This window comes from Geotrypetes seraphini, chromosome 3 (genome assembly GCF_902459505.1).
Source record: "Geotrypetes seraphini chromosome 3, aGeoSer1.1, whole genome shotgun sequence".
In the NCBI taxonomy this organism is placed as follows: domain Eukaryota; kingdom Metazoa; phylum Chordata; class Amphibia; order Gymnophiona; family Dermophiidae; genus Geotrypetes; species Geotrypetes seraphini.
In genome coordinates, this window is record NC_047086.1 from 315,823,046 (window position 1) to 315,838,613 (window position 15,568).

The following is a 15,568-nucleotide window of genomic DNA, read 5'->3' on the forward strand; positions in this document are numbered from 1 at the left end:
CCGCTGCTGCTCAGTTTCGATCTTCTGCCCTGATGCAACCGGAAACAGGAAGTTGCAGTAGAGCAGAAGATTGAACACTGAGCAGCCGCGCGTGCGCGGCTCTTTGGGAAAGCGTGCATGTCGCCGAAAAACAAAACCTACAAACTAAGGTGAGGAGAAGGGAGAGAGCTGGCTAAACAGTAGGATCCATTGGGCAGGCGGGTGGTGGCTGCGGGGACCGTGCAATCGCTCGTGTTCCCGGCTCAAATTGGAAGGAGGGAGTGAAAGGGAAAAGGATTCTGGGGCAAGGGGATGAAGACGGAAAGAAAAACCCACAGCAGGAAAGAAAGGGAAGGACAGGCAGGTGAGCCAGATGCTAGAAGCAAGGGGGGGGGGAGGGGAAGAAAGAGGAAAAAAAGCTAGATGGGGTTGATAAGAAGAGACACACTGGTATGGAAGAGGAAGATAGGGGAAATCTGGACACAGGAAGGTAACAGAAAGAGGGGAAATTATGTGCATGGGGCATAGAGACAGTGACATAAAGGGGACATGCCATGGGGATGGTATATGGACACAGGGGGGGGGGCAATGGCAGATACATAGGGGAGATATTAGAAATGGGGAAAATAGCACAGAAGCGAGATGGTTTGTGGGGATGGGACAGGGACCGAGCTTGCAGGCTCCAGTGGCTTGCACAAATTACATTGTAACGTGCCATGAAAATAAGAGGGAGGAAGGTAGATAGATAGGCCATGCGAGAGGAGCTGAAGGGTAGTAGAAAGGAACAGATGGTAAAGGAGGGAGGGAAGGGTGGTGGTGGAAAGGAATAGGACAGACATTGAAGGAGGGTGGAGAGGAACAGACCCCGAAGGGAAATGTGGAAGACAGAGTGGGAAGAAGACAGATGCCAGACTATGGGGGAGCGGAGGGAAGAAGATGGGTGCTAGACCAATTGGAGGGGGGGGGGGGTGAAGGGAGAGGCACAGTAACAGCAAGTGGAAGATGCAGAGAGAAGACACACAGTGGATGGAAGGAATTGAATGAGAAGATGTGGAAAGCAGAAACCAGACAACAAAGGTAGAAAAAAAAAATATATTTATTTATTTATTTTTTGCTTTAGGATAAAATAGTATATTAGTTGTGTTGATAAAAATTTATAAACAAAGCCCTGCCAGCTGAACATCTCTTTCTCTAGTTCAGCAGCAGGAACTTTGATTTATAAGAAAGGAATAAGCTAAATATTACAGTACTAAGGCTTATATGGATGCAGCGGGGACAGTGACGGGGCGGTGAATGGGATGGCAGTGGCGGTGACGGGGCGGTGAAAGGGATGGCGGTGACGGTGATGGGGCGGTGAAGGGAACGGCGGTGACGGGGCGGTGCAGAGGATGGTGGGCCGGTGACGGGGACAGATTTTTTCCCCGTGTCATTCTCTATATCTATCTAAATGCTAGTCTACAATGTCGGGCAGAAGTGGCATAACATATATATTATCTATCTATCTGCCCGACATTGGGCTAGATTCACTAAGTAAACTGATCGTGTACCGATTGGTTTGCGACCCCTTAGCGACCCCAGTCCGATTCACTTACCTGTCTTCCAACCATCCTCCGATCCGCACATGCAAATGAGGGCAACGGCATGCAAAGTAAGCAGGGATCCGATTCACAAACCAAAGCCTTGCAACACCGACTGGGCTGGTCGATCAAAAAAAAAAGTGACTGCTGAGGACCAGTCGCTGAAGCCCTTTCCGGCTGCCCTGCCTTCTGCCGCCTTGCTCTCTGCCCTGTCAGCCCCTATCCTGCAGCCCCGAACACGTTGCCTGCCTGCCCCGACTCTCCCACCCTTCCCCGCACTGCAAGCCCATGGTTTTAACCCGCGGGCTTAAGCAGGTTAAAACCATGGGCTCCCAAAGTTCCTCAATCGCCTTGCAGTGCAGGGAAGGGTAGGAGAGTCGGGACAGGCAGGATGTTCGGGTTCGGGATTGGAAGGCAGGCAGACAACACTTTTGCTGCGCTCAGCGTTAAAAAATAGAAGAACAAAAAAAAAAACAAAACCTACCCAACTCCGACGGCCCGGAGGTCCCGCGCATGCTCAGACCATCTACATGTTAGAGTTTGCAGAATTCGTCAGACCTGCCCGAATCGGGCCCTAATCGGGAACAATCGGACAGGTTAGTGAATCCTGGCCATTGTAGACTAGCATTTAGGTGCCCTCTGGCACTTTTGCTGGTAAGTTGGTAAGAGCAAACTTATGCAAGTAAGAGAAAGTATTCTAGAAATTTATGCAGGCAAGTGATGTGTGAGGGCACCTAGGTTTACAACAGGGGTGCCCAATACATCGATCGCGATCGGTATGGAGTGAAAAATATGGTATATCTCAGGAAGCCTCCAACAATTTAATTCTTCTCCTGGCAAGAATACCTCAAAGAAGGGAATGAATCTATGAAAGTTACAAAACCCAGTTGCAGCTTTGTAAGAAACCATCCCCATATAATGATATGCATGATATGCAAACAATAGCATTTGCTTTTTCCAATAATATTTGTCAACAATGCCACAGAAGTTGCTTTTCTGGGAAACTATTTAATGTGAACCTTAATTGGGAGGATTTTGCTATGAAAGCCAGAAAATAGTGAAATGCATCCATCTTTCAGCGTTTTGACAGTCTGAAGAAATACGAAGGTGTGCTGAAAAGTTCTCAGCCCAATCAAGAAGAAAATGACGTGGATATGGTTCAATCAATTATCTGAGACAATATCAAAACACATAATTTTGTTTCTGCAGATTGGCACTTAATAAAATAAGATAACATTCTTTCCAGTTACAGAATAAGACTCAGAATTTAGGAAGTTGGTTGGCTGGGCTGAAACCCCCTTGTAATATTAAAGAAGGGAGAAGTTCATTTTGCTGACTTTTCATATTACAATAATTTTTTTTTTTTTTTACTAAAATGAAGTTCCAATATCACGTAGAGAGGCATTTTCGTTAGGATATCTAAGCCTGACTTTGGACATTTCCACAAGAATATCTAACTATTCGGGTCAGGGAAATGACAATTTTCAAAACCACAAGATGTCTCTTTTTTTATTTTTTCTTCCCAAAAATGACTCATCTAGATGTTCTGACCTTTAGGAAGTCTAACTTTTTTTGGCCAGTTTTGAAAATCAAAATGTCCAAAACAAGCCCATTTGGACATGGGAAGGGCCAGCATTTTAATGGACTGGCTACACAGACATGCCAATAGAGCAGTGGGACACCCTAGAGGTCACTGCTGTGAACTTCACATAAAGGGTGTCAAGTACAGATTTCATCATAACCCCCTTAAAGTGTATGGTAAACCCTCCAAACCTCCCCCCCCCCCAATCTACTATGCCCATCTGTCTACCACCTCAATAGCCCTTAAAGCTGCAGGTGTCACCTATATGGCAGTACAGTAGGTTGTGGATGGTCTCACACTTTCCACCATAAATGTAGTGGGTAGGGTGGGGTATGGGCCTGGATCCCCCTCACCACACTCCCCACCAGACTACGCCAGACACCTCCTTGCTACTCTACTAGGATTTCCCATATCTGCAGCTGTCATAGAGGCTGGTGTGCAATGTTTCTTTTACATCTTTTGGTGGATGGGAGGGGGGTCAGTAACCACTGAGGGGTCATGCTTATATATGTCCTATGGTCATCTGGTCAGTTTGGGTACCTTTTACTCCACATGCGTTTTTAAAACAAGTCTAACTCCGAACCTGGATGTCTTCAAAAAGGTTTCATTATCCCTACAAGACTTCCAAGTCCTAAGGTCGCCCTAATCCCACCCATAACACACCTTTAACAAGCCCCATAAAGATTAAGATGTCCTGGAGGGAAAATGACTTGCAAGACGTTAAAAAAAAAAAAAAAAATCAGTTCCATAAATTGGAACTTGGACGTTTTTGTGATTAAAACATCCAAGTGCCACTTTATTCTTTTTATGGGATGTCTTTCTGTTTTGAAAATGAGTCCCAAAATGCCCAGTTGTCATCGCTCACAAAAATTTCCACAAAGGCATTAAGATGAACCCAGTTTTTTATATTCCATATCTATCTATTCATACTTTTCTGGAGAGGGAGAGGATAGCAAGAGTAGCACCATGATGTTCTTTCTTGATATATTTTTTTAATTTAGCCACTGCAAGAGATGTGCTGAGAATTCTACCTTGATTTCAGCTTGTCTCTCATTGTCATCTGTGTGGAACTGCTAGCCTTTGAATGGATTTATAGACTGGTTTGAGCTGGAAGTAGTGAGACCAGGCAGTCAGCTCCACTTCTAACCATGACATCATCCAGCATTAAGCCCTTTAAATTCAGATGGCCAAAGAATTGCACCCCTTGAGGTGCACTTGTGTGTCCTTCACCGCTCACCACTGTGTGCAGATCTTTGTGTGCTATTTGCTCTTGTACATCTTTCTGTAGTTTTGAGGTTATTACCGTAATATAAGTCTGCAGCCATTAATGATTCTGCATTCCTTTGAAACAGCAGGAAATGTACACATATCTCATGATTTTTCATGACATTGGCAAAATATCCTTCTCCCCCACCCCCTCCAGCAGAAACAAACCTGAAATTATATTTTACTGGGTTGTTGTTGGGATTTTTTTTCCACACCCCTAATGTAAGGACAGTGAAATAAGGGAGGGGGGCCTTTGTCAGGTACTCTGTAGCACTTCAGGAACTTTTCTTGGAAGTTATGGCTAATGAATCACCCTGGGACAACAAGATAAGTGATGTTTTTACACTTTGGAAAGTGTGCTACTGCAGTATTCCTGGAGCTGCTAGCTATTTTGCTGTTGACCTTTTGCTTTTTGGACTATTTACTTGAAACCTGGAGTGAAGGCAGGAAATTAATGCTCAGTTAAGTGGATCTTTTTTTTTTTTTTTTTAATGCCTCATAGCTTTTTTTTCTCCATTGCAGTACAATTTAAAGGTTGCCTATGATTATTTAGGAACGTTGAGATCTATGGGGGGGAGTTTAGCACTGAGGCACCTTCATAGTGATCTGCATTTCATATTTTGCAGCCATTTCTTCCCTTAGTTTGGGGTTGTTGTAGGCACATCTTGTTTTGGTTTTGGTGATATAAACCTGCTTTCTCTGTCTTATTTTGAACATGGAATAATAGTCACTTAGCAGCTGATGTGACACAGGACTCTTAATGAGTAGAAGCCCAAGGGCTTATGTGCTACGAGGTAAGAGGCAGATGTACATAGACAGGGAGAGGGACCTTGGGATGATAGTGTCTGAGGATCTGAAGGTGGTAAACAGTGTGAAAAGGTAGTGGCTACAGCCAGAAGGATGTTAGGCTGTATAAAGATAGGCATAACCAGCAGAAGAAAGGAGGTGTTGATGCCCCTGTATAAGTCGATGGTGAGGTCCTACTTGGAGTACTGTGTTCAGTTTTGGAAGCCATATCTGGCTAAGGATGTAAAGACTTGAAATGATCCAGATGTAAACGATGAAAATAGTATGGGGCTTGTGTCAAAAAATGTATGAGAAAAGACTGAAAGACCTGAATTTGTAAACTCTAGAGGAGAAGAGGGACAGAGAAGCTATAATACAGATGTTTAAATATTTGAAATGTATTAATATAGAAACAAATATTTTCCAGAGAAGGGAAAATGGTAAAAGTAGAGATAATGAATTGAAGTTGTAGGGTGGTAGACTTAGGAGTAATGTAAGGAAATTCTGTTTCACATTTTACTGACTTAAGCGGTTTACAATGTATCAAACTAAAATGAAATTAGGTACTTGAGAAAAACTACAAAGATAGTGGTTGAAGCCTGGAAAGCCCTCCTGAGGGAGGTGGTGGAGACTGAAATGGTAACGCAGCTGATTTTAAGAAAAGTTTGGACAATTTCCTAGAGGAAAAGTCCATAGCCTATTATTAAGACAAACATGGGGGATGCCATTGCTTAACCTGGATCGGTAGCATGGAATGTTGCTATTATATGGGTTTTTATCAGGTACTAGTGACCTGGATTGGCCATCATGAGGCTAGTTGGACTACTGGTCTGCCCAGTAAGGCTATTCTTATGTAGTTATGTTCTAATTTAATTAGAAAACGAGTAGTATAAAAACTAAAACTTAAGATCTCCTATTTAGCTTCTTCTAAAAATGTATATAAGTTAATAAGCACTTTCCTCTCATTAATGTGGGCTTGATGGAATCTATTCTTTGTTGTTTCCTGTATAGGTTACATACTTCTTATATAATAGTTGATTTCCATATCTTTTATCTTGCAATGATACAATGTAAAAATTTCTAATAAACCTCACCCAAAAAACTAAAACTTAAATGGTTGACTGTGAGTTTAATGTGTCAAGTGATTCTTAGATGGAAACGCCAGCAGGTACTGGGCAGACTTGTACGGTATGTGTCCCATATATAGCAATTCAGTTTAGGATGGGATGGAGAGGGTTTTGATAAATCTGGAATGTAAGGACTGTACTGGGAAGACTGGAATCTGGAATGTAAGGACTGTACTAGGCAACCTTTTATGGTTTGTGTCTCACAAATAATAATAATAATAATTTTTTTTTTTTTGTATACCGCTATACCAAAAGTTCAAAGCGGTTCACAACAAAGAAAAAATACATACAATAGGTGAATATAAAATACATAATAATAATCAATAAAAAGAATACATCAGGTAAAAGCATGGAAAGTAAATGATGACCACAATTAAGATGTAAGCATGTCGAACAGACGTGTCTTTAGTGATTTTCTAAAATCAAAATAAGAAGTAGCCTCTAATATAGGTTTTCCAAGCCATGTATTCAGTTTAGCGGCCTGGAATGACAGTATTCTATCGAAAAACTTCTTATATTTTATAAGGAAGGGAAATATTATTATATTTTATAAGGATTGTTTATAAAATGTCAAGTGTATTTGAAAGTGAAATTGATATTTGTATTGATTGTACTTGATTTAAGATATGAAATGAATAAAGTATTTAAAAAAAAAAGAAAGAAAAACTTCTTATATTGATATGATTTTAAAGCAGGATAATTAAATAAATTTATTCTATGTGTACTCTTATGTCAAGATTGTATGCTCATCGAGATGGCATCTGTGCATGCTATGGTGTGACGTGATGATATCATGTGCATGCACGTTGCATCCGTGCATGCGTAGATACCGTCCCAACGTAGCTTGTTGCTAGCTTTTCAAATCTAGGACAAAATGCCGGGTTTTGAAAAGCCATATGGACCCCCAGACATGTCCTCAAATCCGGACGCTATGTGGCCTATGCATAAGCATAAAACCAGAGGACCAGCCATAAAACAACGTAGACTCAGAACAAGGTTTAGTGTGTGAATTTAAGAAACAGAAACCAGAGAAAATGTGCAAGAACATTTCCCGCACCCAACCCCAATGAAGGAGCAACAAGTAGGATGAAAAATGCACACTACGATATTTCTAGGAACAAAGGAAAAAACTGCAGGAATGGTGTACAAGACGCCAAGTCTTTAATAAACAAACATTAAAATGAACATGAAACAGTTTGTATCCAAAAAGGTTGGAGAACCCGGACCCTACAGAAATATAGAAGCATAATGGTAAAAAGAAGTCAACAGACCAACCACTCTGCTCTCCCGCAGCAACCCTGAACTCTTCTTTTCCAGGTAAAAGCAAGAAGAAAATTAACCATGCTAAACCATTAGAAAATGGTTGTAGCAAGAGATCACACAAGGTCATCAACTAAGACAATTTTTTTTTTTTTTTTTTTACTTGCAGGTCATTTAGAATGATTCTGATGGTGGATCAAGATTACAGGCTTTCAGTGACACCATGGAGGGACTCTGAGTGTTCTCATGAGGAATAAAGAAAATTGAAAACAGGAATGAGTCCTACAAAAAGACGTGACTGTAGTACTTTAGTAGGAATAAAAATACTATCAGTAAGAAAGGTAAAAAGGAGCTTACCTAGACTTACCCCCTCTTTTAGTAAGGTGCGCTAACCAATTAGTAAGCGCTAATCGAATTAGCACACGCTAAACGCTAATGCGTCCATAGACTAACATGCACGCATTAGCATTTAGTGCGCGCTAATTGGTTAGCGCACCTTAGTAAAAGAGGGCCTTAGTCTAGAGGTCACAATATGTAAAGAAAGAACAAAACAGGGGAAAAGAACAAGCTCCGATCCCGTATAGGGAGGAGCGAGGCCAAATCGGCCTGAAGCCGGAGCGAATAGATAGGAGGGGGGGGAGGGAGGAGGATAGGAAACGCCAATCAGCGAGGGAGGGGGGAGGGGAGGGTTAGGAGATGAGGGGGAAGCGGAAGGGAGGTCGCCCCTTTTCCCGACGGCGGTCCAGGGAGATCGACGCGACTTCTTACCTAGATGCGGCTTCCCATCCTCCCACCCTCGACTGCAGTCTGTTCCCTCACCTGGGGCGCCTCCGGCTCCCGCGGCGATCGGGTCCTGTGTCCTCTCCTGCGGCTGCGCGCTGGTGTGTGGGACCGCTGCCCGCGGGATGCCTGCATGGGGGAGTTGGGCCGCTGCCGGGTGGGGAGTCGCTGGCCGGTGCAGGCTGTGCCGTGGGCCGCTGGCCCCGACGTGGTCGGGAGTTGGGTTGCCCCTGCGAGGAGATCGTCTTTGGCGGCCCATCTCCATTGGTTTCGCGGTGCCGCCGCCGTCTCCGGCTGCGCGGCGCGCTGGGAGGTGGGGTGGCTTTGTTTGGGCCGCTCTGCACGCGGCCACTGGGATGGGAAGGATCCGGGGGCCGCGGTCGGCGGCCGGTTGTGGCGGGCCGCGTGCTAACCCGATTGGTTAGCGCACCTTAGTAAAAGAGGGCCTTAGTCTAGAGGTCACAATATGTAAAGAAAGAACAAAACAGGGGAAAACAAAACCACAACCACAAATGCAGAAAAACCAAAATGGAATTGTCCAATCAGAATGATGTGCACTAAAAAAGTGTCCTCCAACTCATCTGATAATGTGAAGATCTTTATTCCTCTATGACTCAATGACTCGACATGTACATGTTTCGGCCAACAGGCCTGCCTCAGTAGTCTTAAGAATCACGAATGATGATATATAGAGAGAATAGTACCACTCACATAGATTTGACCAAAATTGCAATGAAGAATCTTTTAGCGTGTGTATACAGCTATAGCTTACTGGTGCCAGACATCTCCATTTTGGTTTTTCTGTCACAATATGTAAACCATGTTAGACGAGAACTCAGCATACTGCAGAGAAGTGCAACAAGTAATGCACTGAATGAAGATCAAACCCAAGGACCTGTGACAAAGGTATGGCTTGGATTCAGTACTGTAACGATACCCAATGGTACTATGCAATGATATAAAAACTTCCATATGCAATTGCACGCGTAGTTATAGTGCACGCTAAAAACGCTAGCGTACCTTTGTAAAAGGAGCCCTATGTGTTTTGAGCCTGATAGGTTGTATCCTAGAAATAAAAGGGTAAATAATAAAAATAACTTATCTGGTTAAATTTGGGTGCTAATCAGGTAAATCAGTGTGTCTTAAACTTTTTTAGCTCCAGCACACTAAATTGAAGAAATGTTTTTGCAGCACATTATAATTGAAATTAAAAAATAATGCAAAAACAACTTAAGGAAAGACGGTTTTGATTATCGGCACTTGGACATCCTTGCGATTAGTACGTCTAAGTGCCGGTTTAGGATGTTTTTTGGACATCTATGTTTTTTGATTATAAGCCTAATAGCGTCCAGTATTTCTTGCACATTTTGGCACCTATTTTTTGACGCACTGTACTAAATTGTTCCTATAGTGTCATCGGTCGTCACCAGTCATACATACTGTGTATTCAGCACTTTTATACATATTAACTTAAATGCCACAGTCTGCTGACTATTACTGCTGCTAGTAGTAGCAGACCTGAATACTTTCGGCCGCAGGAAGCAGAGCACAAGGAAGGCGCGACGCTCCCAGGCAGGACCCGTACGCTCGTGCGGGGCGGACCGCCCACCTCCGACCTCCCTAACATCGGGAGCCGAGGAGAAAGCCGCACGAACGCGAGGGCGGCAAGCATTAGCTGGGGCGACGCGCCCCTTTCCCCCTCCCGCCGCGGCGGTCGGAACCGACGACGAGCCCTACGAGGTCCCCCACCACACAAGGAAAGCCCGGCCACCACGCAGGGCCGAAAAGCAAGCATCGGGCGTCGACTTATCTGGGACTGGAGCCGCGAGGCACGAGACGCCGAATGTGGCCCGCTGCCGCGTGGCCGCAACAAAACGAAAATTCTTACCTAGATAGTTGGTTAGTATATTTATATTGAGTAGTAGTTTGTTCAACAAATTTATTTATTTATTTAATTTTTTTTTTTTTGGTTTTTAAGGAAGCTGAGTGGCGGTGGAGCTATATTGAGCAGGAGATGCTGCCTCCTTCTCTAAGCTCTTGCGTCGCCGAAAAGGGTGCGTCCCCCCTCCCACTCCTCTCTTATCTACCCCCCCTCCGCCCCCCCCCCCTACTAGTGGCAACGGCTTTCGGCCGATTTGCCATCGCTCCTCCCTATGGGGATCGGAGCTGATTCTATACTTTCGGCCTCAAATTCATTCCACCAAATATTCACTACTATTTAGCCAATTAGGAACAACTAATATTCAGTGGAAGATAGCCAGCTATCTTTCACTGAATATCACAGTCAGCGGCTAGCCTGGTCACCAGCCATGTCATGTGACAAAGCCGATCATGCCAATATTCATTGGCCGACTGGCTGAGTTTAATAGTCAAATAAACCCATCTAAGTAGCAGGTTTATCTTTGACTGGCATGACTTAGTCAGTCAGCCAATGAATGTCAGCTTGGCTGGTTATGTCAACCATAGCTAAAAACAGACCGGAAATTCAATGCCGGTCGCCAGATAAGGCCCTGGAATTGAACTTCCATGTTGACTACTGACTGTGAGATGTAGCCAGCCTGCCTCCCGCAGTCTGAAATTTGGCTCCATTACACTTACAATGACATAAGATACATTTTGGAGTAAAAGAAGCATTTTCACACATATTTCTTTTGCTACCTGTTAAAATACTTTGAATGAGGTCTTCTGTTTTAGCAGGAACTTTCACAGATCCTAAATGTAAAGAAAAGTATGAAAAGTATATTTACTCTTATTAAGAACAAGAAAATTGTAAAGAAAAACAATCTGCTTCTCATTTGACATGTTTACGATGTGATTCACTGATTGTACAGTTTTTTCTTGTTGTAAACCGCCTTGAACTAATGGTTTGGCGGTATATAAGAATCAGTTATTATTATTATTATCTAGTATTCAAACTTTTCTAGTAACACACTTTTCAGCCCCTTTATATCTCTGGCAAATCATTTTGAAAATAGCTATCCAGTCAGTATAGCAGAGATAATGTGATGTCTTTAGGGAAAAATAATTTAATAAACCAAGAAAGAGCAGAAAGCATTTGCATATGCTGTAAAAATAAATTATTAAAATGCTTCCTTAATTTAGGAAGTGATTTAAAAGTCATTTTGCACATCTATGCCGATATACATATGCGTAATACTTCTTATAAAATTCCCCCTGTGCATAAAACTATTCATGTTGGCATGATGAGACTAGTATGTGTACTTGGCGTAGGCATGTTCTGGGTAGAGTCTGTTGCAGCATGGGTAGCATTGTGATTTATGCGCATAGGCCCTGTTTCTATAAACAGTGCATAACTGCTAGGTGCCGTCAATCATCAGTTAATATATTAATAGTAATATATTACTGACAACATATCACTGGTAATATATTACTTTTAAAAGTAACATGTGTTAGGTTCTTTCCAAAAGTAATATAAAACAGTCACTAGTTTCATTAGGAAACAGGGATATGTTACAATTACTAATTTAGGGGTCCTTTTATTAAGATGCACTAATCAATTTAGTGCGCACTAAAGATTAGAGTGCGCTAAATGCTAAGGCATCCATTATATCCTATGGGCATCTTAGCATTTAGCGCGCGCTAAATCGGTTAGCGCACCTTAATAAAAGGATCTCCTAGGTAGGCTGCTGAGAAAAATAATGCATTACTTATAAAAGTACAATATTACCAGCAATATATTGCTTAGTACTGTTTATAGAATCACACCTACCAGTGGTGTAGCTAGGGAGGTTTGCACCTAGAGTGATAGCACCTGGCATCGCCGCACCATCTGCCCCCTGTATGTCTGGAGGGACTTTGCGCATGCACAGACTTTGACATGATGATATCACACATGTGCATGACATCATCATGGTGATGTCCACACACTTCAGGATGCCTACATTGAGTGTGTCACGGCTCGACAAAGTTTGTGGGACAATGTTCTATATAGCAAGCTCATGCCTACAGATTTGCAGTAGAGCGCTCAAACTCACAGAAACATAAAATTAAGCCTTAAAACCCCCTTTTATTTTTTTATATATATAAAACTACTTAAAATCATGTCATAGCACTGCATTAACCTGAATTATGTAATTAATTTTACTTCCCAAACTCATTAAATCCTTTAAATAATTTAAATTACTTGCAGGTGTCAGTGCCAGTCTCCACTGACTGCACTGAGCTTGTGTGGAAAACTGTGCTGAAAACAGGTGTTTGTGGGCATTTCTGACCCTCCTAAACGCTCAGCCTCCTCTGGGGCTTGTTTACTATTAAAAAAAAATCTTAACCACAGGTTGCGCAAATGTTATCTAACAGAATCATTCCTGCCATAACATAACATCAGTTTTAAAAGAAATTGAGCCTGAGCTTTGAATTTGGCTGTCTCTGTAGCAAATGACCACCATTAAGTAAAGAACTTGGAACTAGTAAACTCAAAAAGAATTTTTCTATGGAGAACTGCTGCCGCCTTGTGGATTTACTTGTATCTCTTAAGAATTCATAGTCGATGCACAGTGGTGGGCAAATATTATAGGGGGTCTTTTACTAAGGCTCACTAGCTGATTTAGTGCACGCTAAATATTAGCATGCACTAAATACTAATGCACCCAGGTGAAACTGAAAGAAGCCAAGAGAGAGATACGTTTGGTGAAAGCACAAGCGGAAGAGCAAATGGCTAGAAATGTAAAAAAGGGAGACAAAATTTTTTTTCCGATATATTACTGAAAAGAAGAAGATGAAAAATTGAATTGTGAGACTAAAAGATGATATGTATCGATATGTGGAGAGTGATGAGGAAAAAGCAAACATGTTCTGTTCTGTGTTCATGGAAGAAGATCCTGGAGAAGGACCGAGATTGTCTGGCAAAGTTACACACAAGAAAGGATCAAGGGCATATGCTAGATGTAATTTACTTAGATTTCAGCAGAGCCTTTGACACGGTTCCTCATAGAAGGCTCTTGAATAAACCTGACGGGCTGAAGTTAGGATCCAAAGTGGTGAACTGGATTAGAAACTGGTTGACGGACAGATACCAGAGGATGGTGGTTAATGGAATTTTCTAGGAGGAGGGAAAGGTGACTAGTGGAGTCCCTCAGGGATCGGTGCTGGGGCTGATCCTGTTCAATATCAAGTTTAAGTTTTATTTAAAATTTGATATACCGCTTAAAAAGCTGTCTATGTTTGTGAGCGACATTGCCGGAGGGTTAGAAGGAAAAGTGTGCCTTTTTGCGGAGGATACCAATATTTGTAACAGAGTAGACACCAAGGAGGGAGTGGAAAATATGAAAAAGGATCTGCAAAAGTTAGAGGAATGGTCTAATATCTGGCAACTAAAATTCAATGCAAAGAAGTGCAGAGTAATGCATTTGGGAATTAGAAATTGGAAGGAGCCGTATGTGCTGGGAGGTGAGAGGCTGACATGAAAGGATGGGGAGAGGGACCTTGGGGTGATAGTGTCTGAAGATCTAAAGGCAAAGAAACAGTGTGACAAGGCGGTGGCTGATGCCAGAAGGATGCTAGGCTGTATAAAGAGAGGCATGACCAGTAGAAGAAAGGTGTTGATACCCCTGTACAGGTAGATGGTGAGGCCCCACTTGGAGACCGTATCTGGCAAAGGATATAAAAAGACTTAAAGCGGTTCAGAGGAAGGTGACAAAAATGGTAGGAGGTTTGCGTCAGAAGATGTATGAGACACTGGAAACCCTGAATATGTATACCCTAGAGCAGGGGTCCCCAAAGTCCCTCCTCGAGGGCCGCAATCCAGTCGGGTTTTCAGGATTTCCCCAATGAATATGCATGAGATCTATGTGCATGCACTGCTTTCAATGCATATTCATTGGGGAAATCCTGACAACCCGATTGGATTGCGGCCCTCAAAGAGGGACTTTGGAGACCCCTGCCCTAGAGGAAAGGAGGGACAGAGGAGATATGATTCAGACTTTCGAATACTTGAAAGGTATTAACCTGGAACAAAATCTATTCCAGAGAAAGGAAAATGGTAAAACCAGAGGGCGTAATTTGAAGTTGAGGGGTGGTAGATTCTAGAGTAATGTTAGGAAATTCTTCTTTACGGAGAGGGTGGTTGATGCGTGGAATGCGATCCCAAAGGAGGTGGTGGAGAAGAAAATGGTGACAGGGTTCAAACAAGTGTGGGATGAACACAGAGGATCTCTAATCAGAAAATAATGGGCATACATTGAAAGAACTCAGACCAGTACTGGGCAGGCTTGCACAGCCTGTGTCCTGAATATGGACATTCAGTTAAGGACGGGCTGGGGAGGGCTTCGATGGCTGGGATGGTTAAGATGGGCTGGAGTGAGCTTTGATGGAGACTCCAGTAGATGGAACCTATGCACACTACCTGGCAGGGCTCTGGGTTTCTGGCCCACAAATATCTAAGAAAAAGGACCATTTAAACTAAATAATTAATTTATGGAGCATATATGGTTGGGCAGACTGGATGGACCATTCGGGTCTTTATCTGCCGTCATTTACCATGTTATTATTCTATGGACGCGTTAGCATTTAGCACACATTAAATCGGCTAGCGTGCCTTAGTAAAAGATCCCCATACTGCATTATTATGTAAGGTCTTATGGTTTATTGTTTATTTAATTTAATATTCCATCTTCCTGAGGAAATAAAAAGAAGTGAACAATTGACAATAAATCAGAGAGGAAAGACTGCCAATTGTCAAAGGAAAGAAATTAAAGGATAAGAAACGTAATAATACTGGTAATATTACCAGTAATATATTACTGACAACATATCACTGGTAATATATTACTTTTAAAAGTAACATGTGTTAGGTTCTTTCCAAAAGTAATATAAAACAGTCACTAGTTTCATTAGGAAACAGGGATATGCTACAATTACTAATCTAGGGGTCCTTTTATTAAGGTGCGCTAATCGATTTAGTGCGCACTAAAGATTAGCATGCGCTAAATGCTAAGGCATCCATTATATCCTATCGGCATCTTAGCATTTAGCGCGCACTAAATCAGTTAGCGTACCTTAATAAAAGGACCCCCCTAGGTAGGCTGCTGAGAAAAATAATGTATTACTTATAAAAATAATATATTACCAGTAATATATTGCTTAATAATACTGTATATTATGAGCAACTCTGAGTGTACAGCTCTGCTATTTAGAAGTGTGGCTAGCCCTGGAGTTTTCAACTTTACAATATATTACTCCTACCTTTAAGACCT

The 15,568-nt window shown here is 42.3% G+C and overlaps 1 protein-coding gene across 11 annotated transcripts in view; it reads right to left on the minus strand.

The window, feature by feature from the left end:
- Positions 1-15,568, minus strand: part of PLCB1 (phospholipase C beta 1) — a 1,208,816-nt gene that overhangs the window by 301,792 nt on the left and 891,456 nt on the right. For all 11 annotated transcript variants that reach the window (XM_033937380.1, XM_033937379.1, XM_033937383.1 and 8 more), the window contains one exon: positions 11,016-11,069. In XM_033937380.1, coding sequence (XP_033793271.1) covers positions 11,016-11,069 — 54 coding nt within the window. The remainder of the gene's footprint in view (positions 1-11,015; positions 11,070-15,568) is intronic.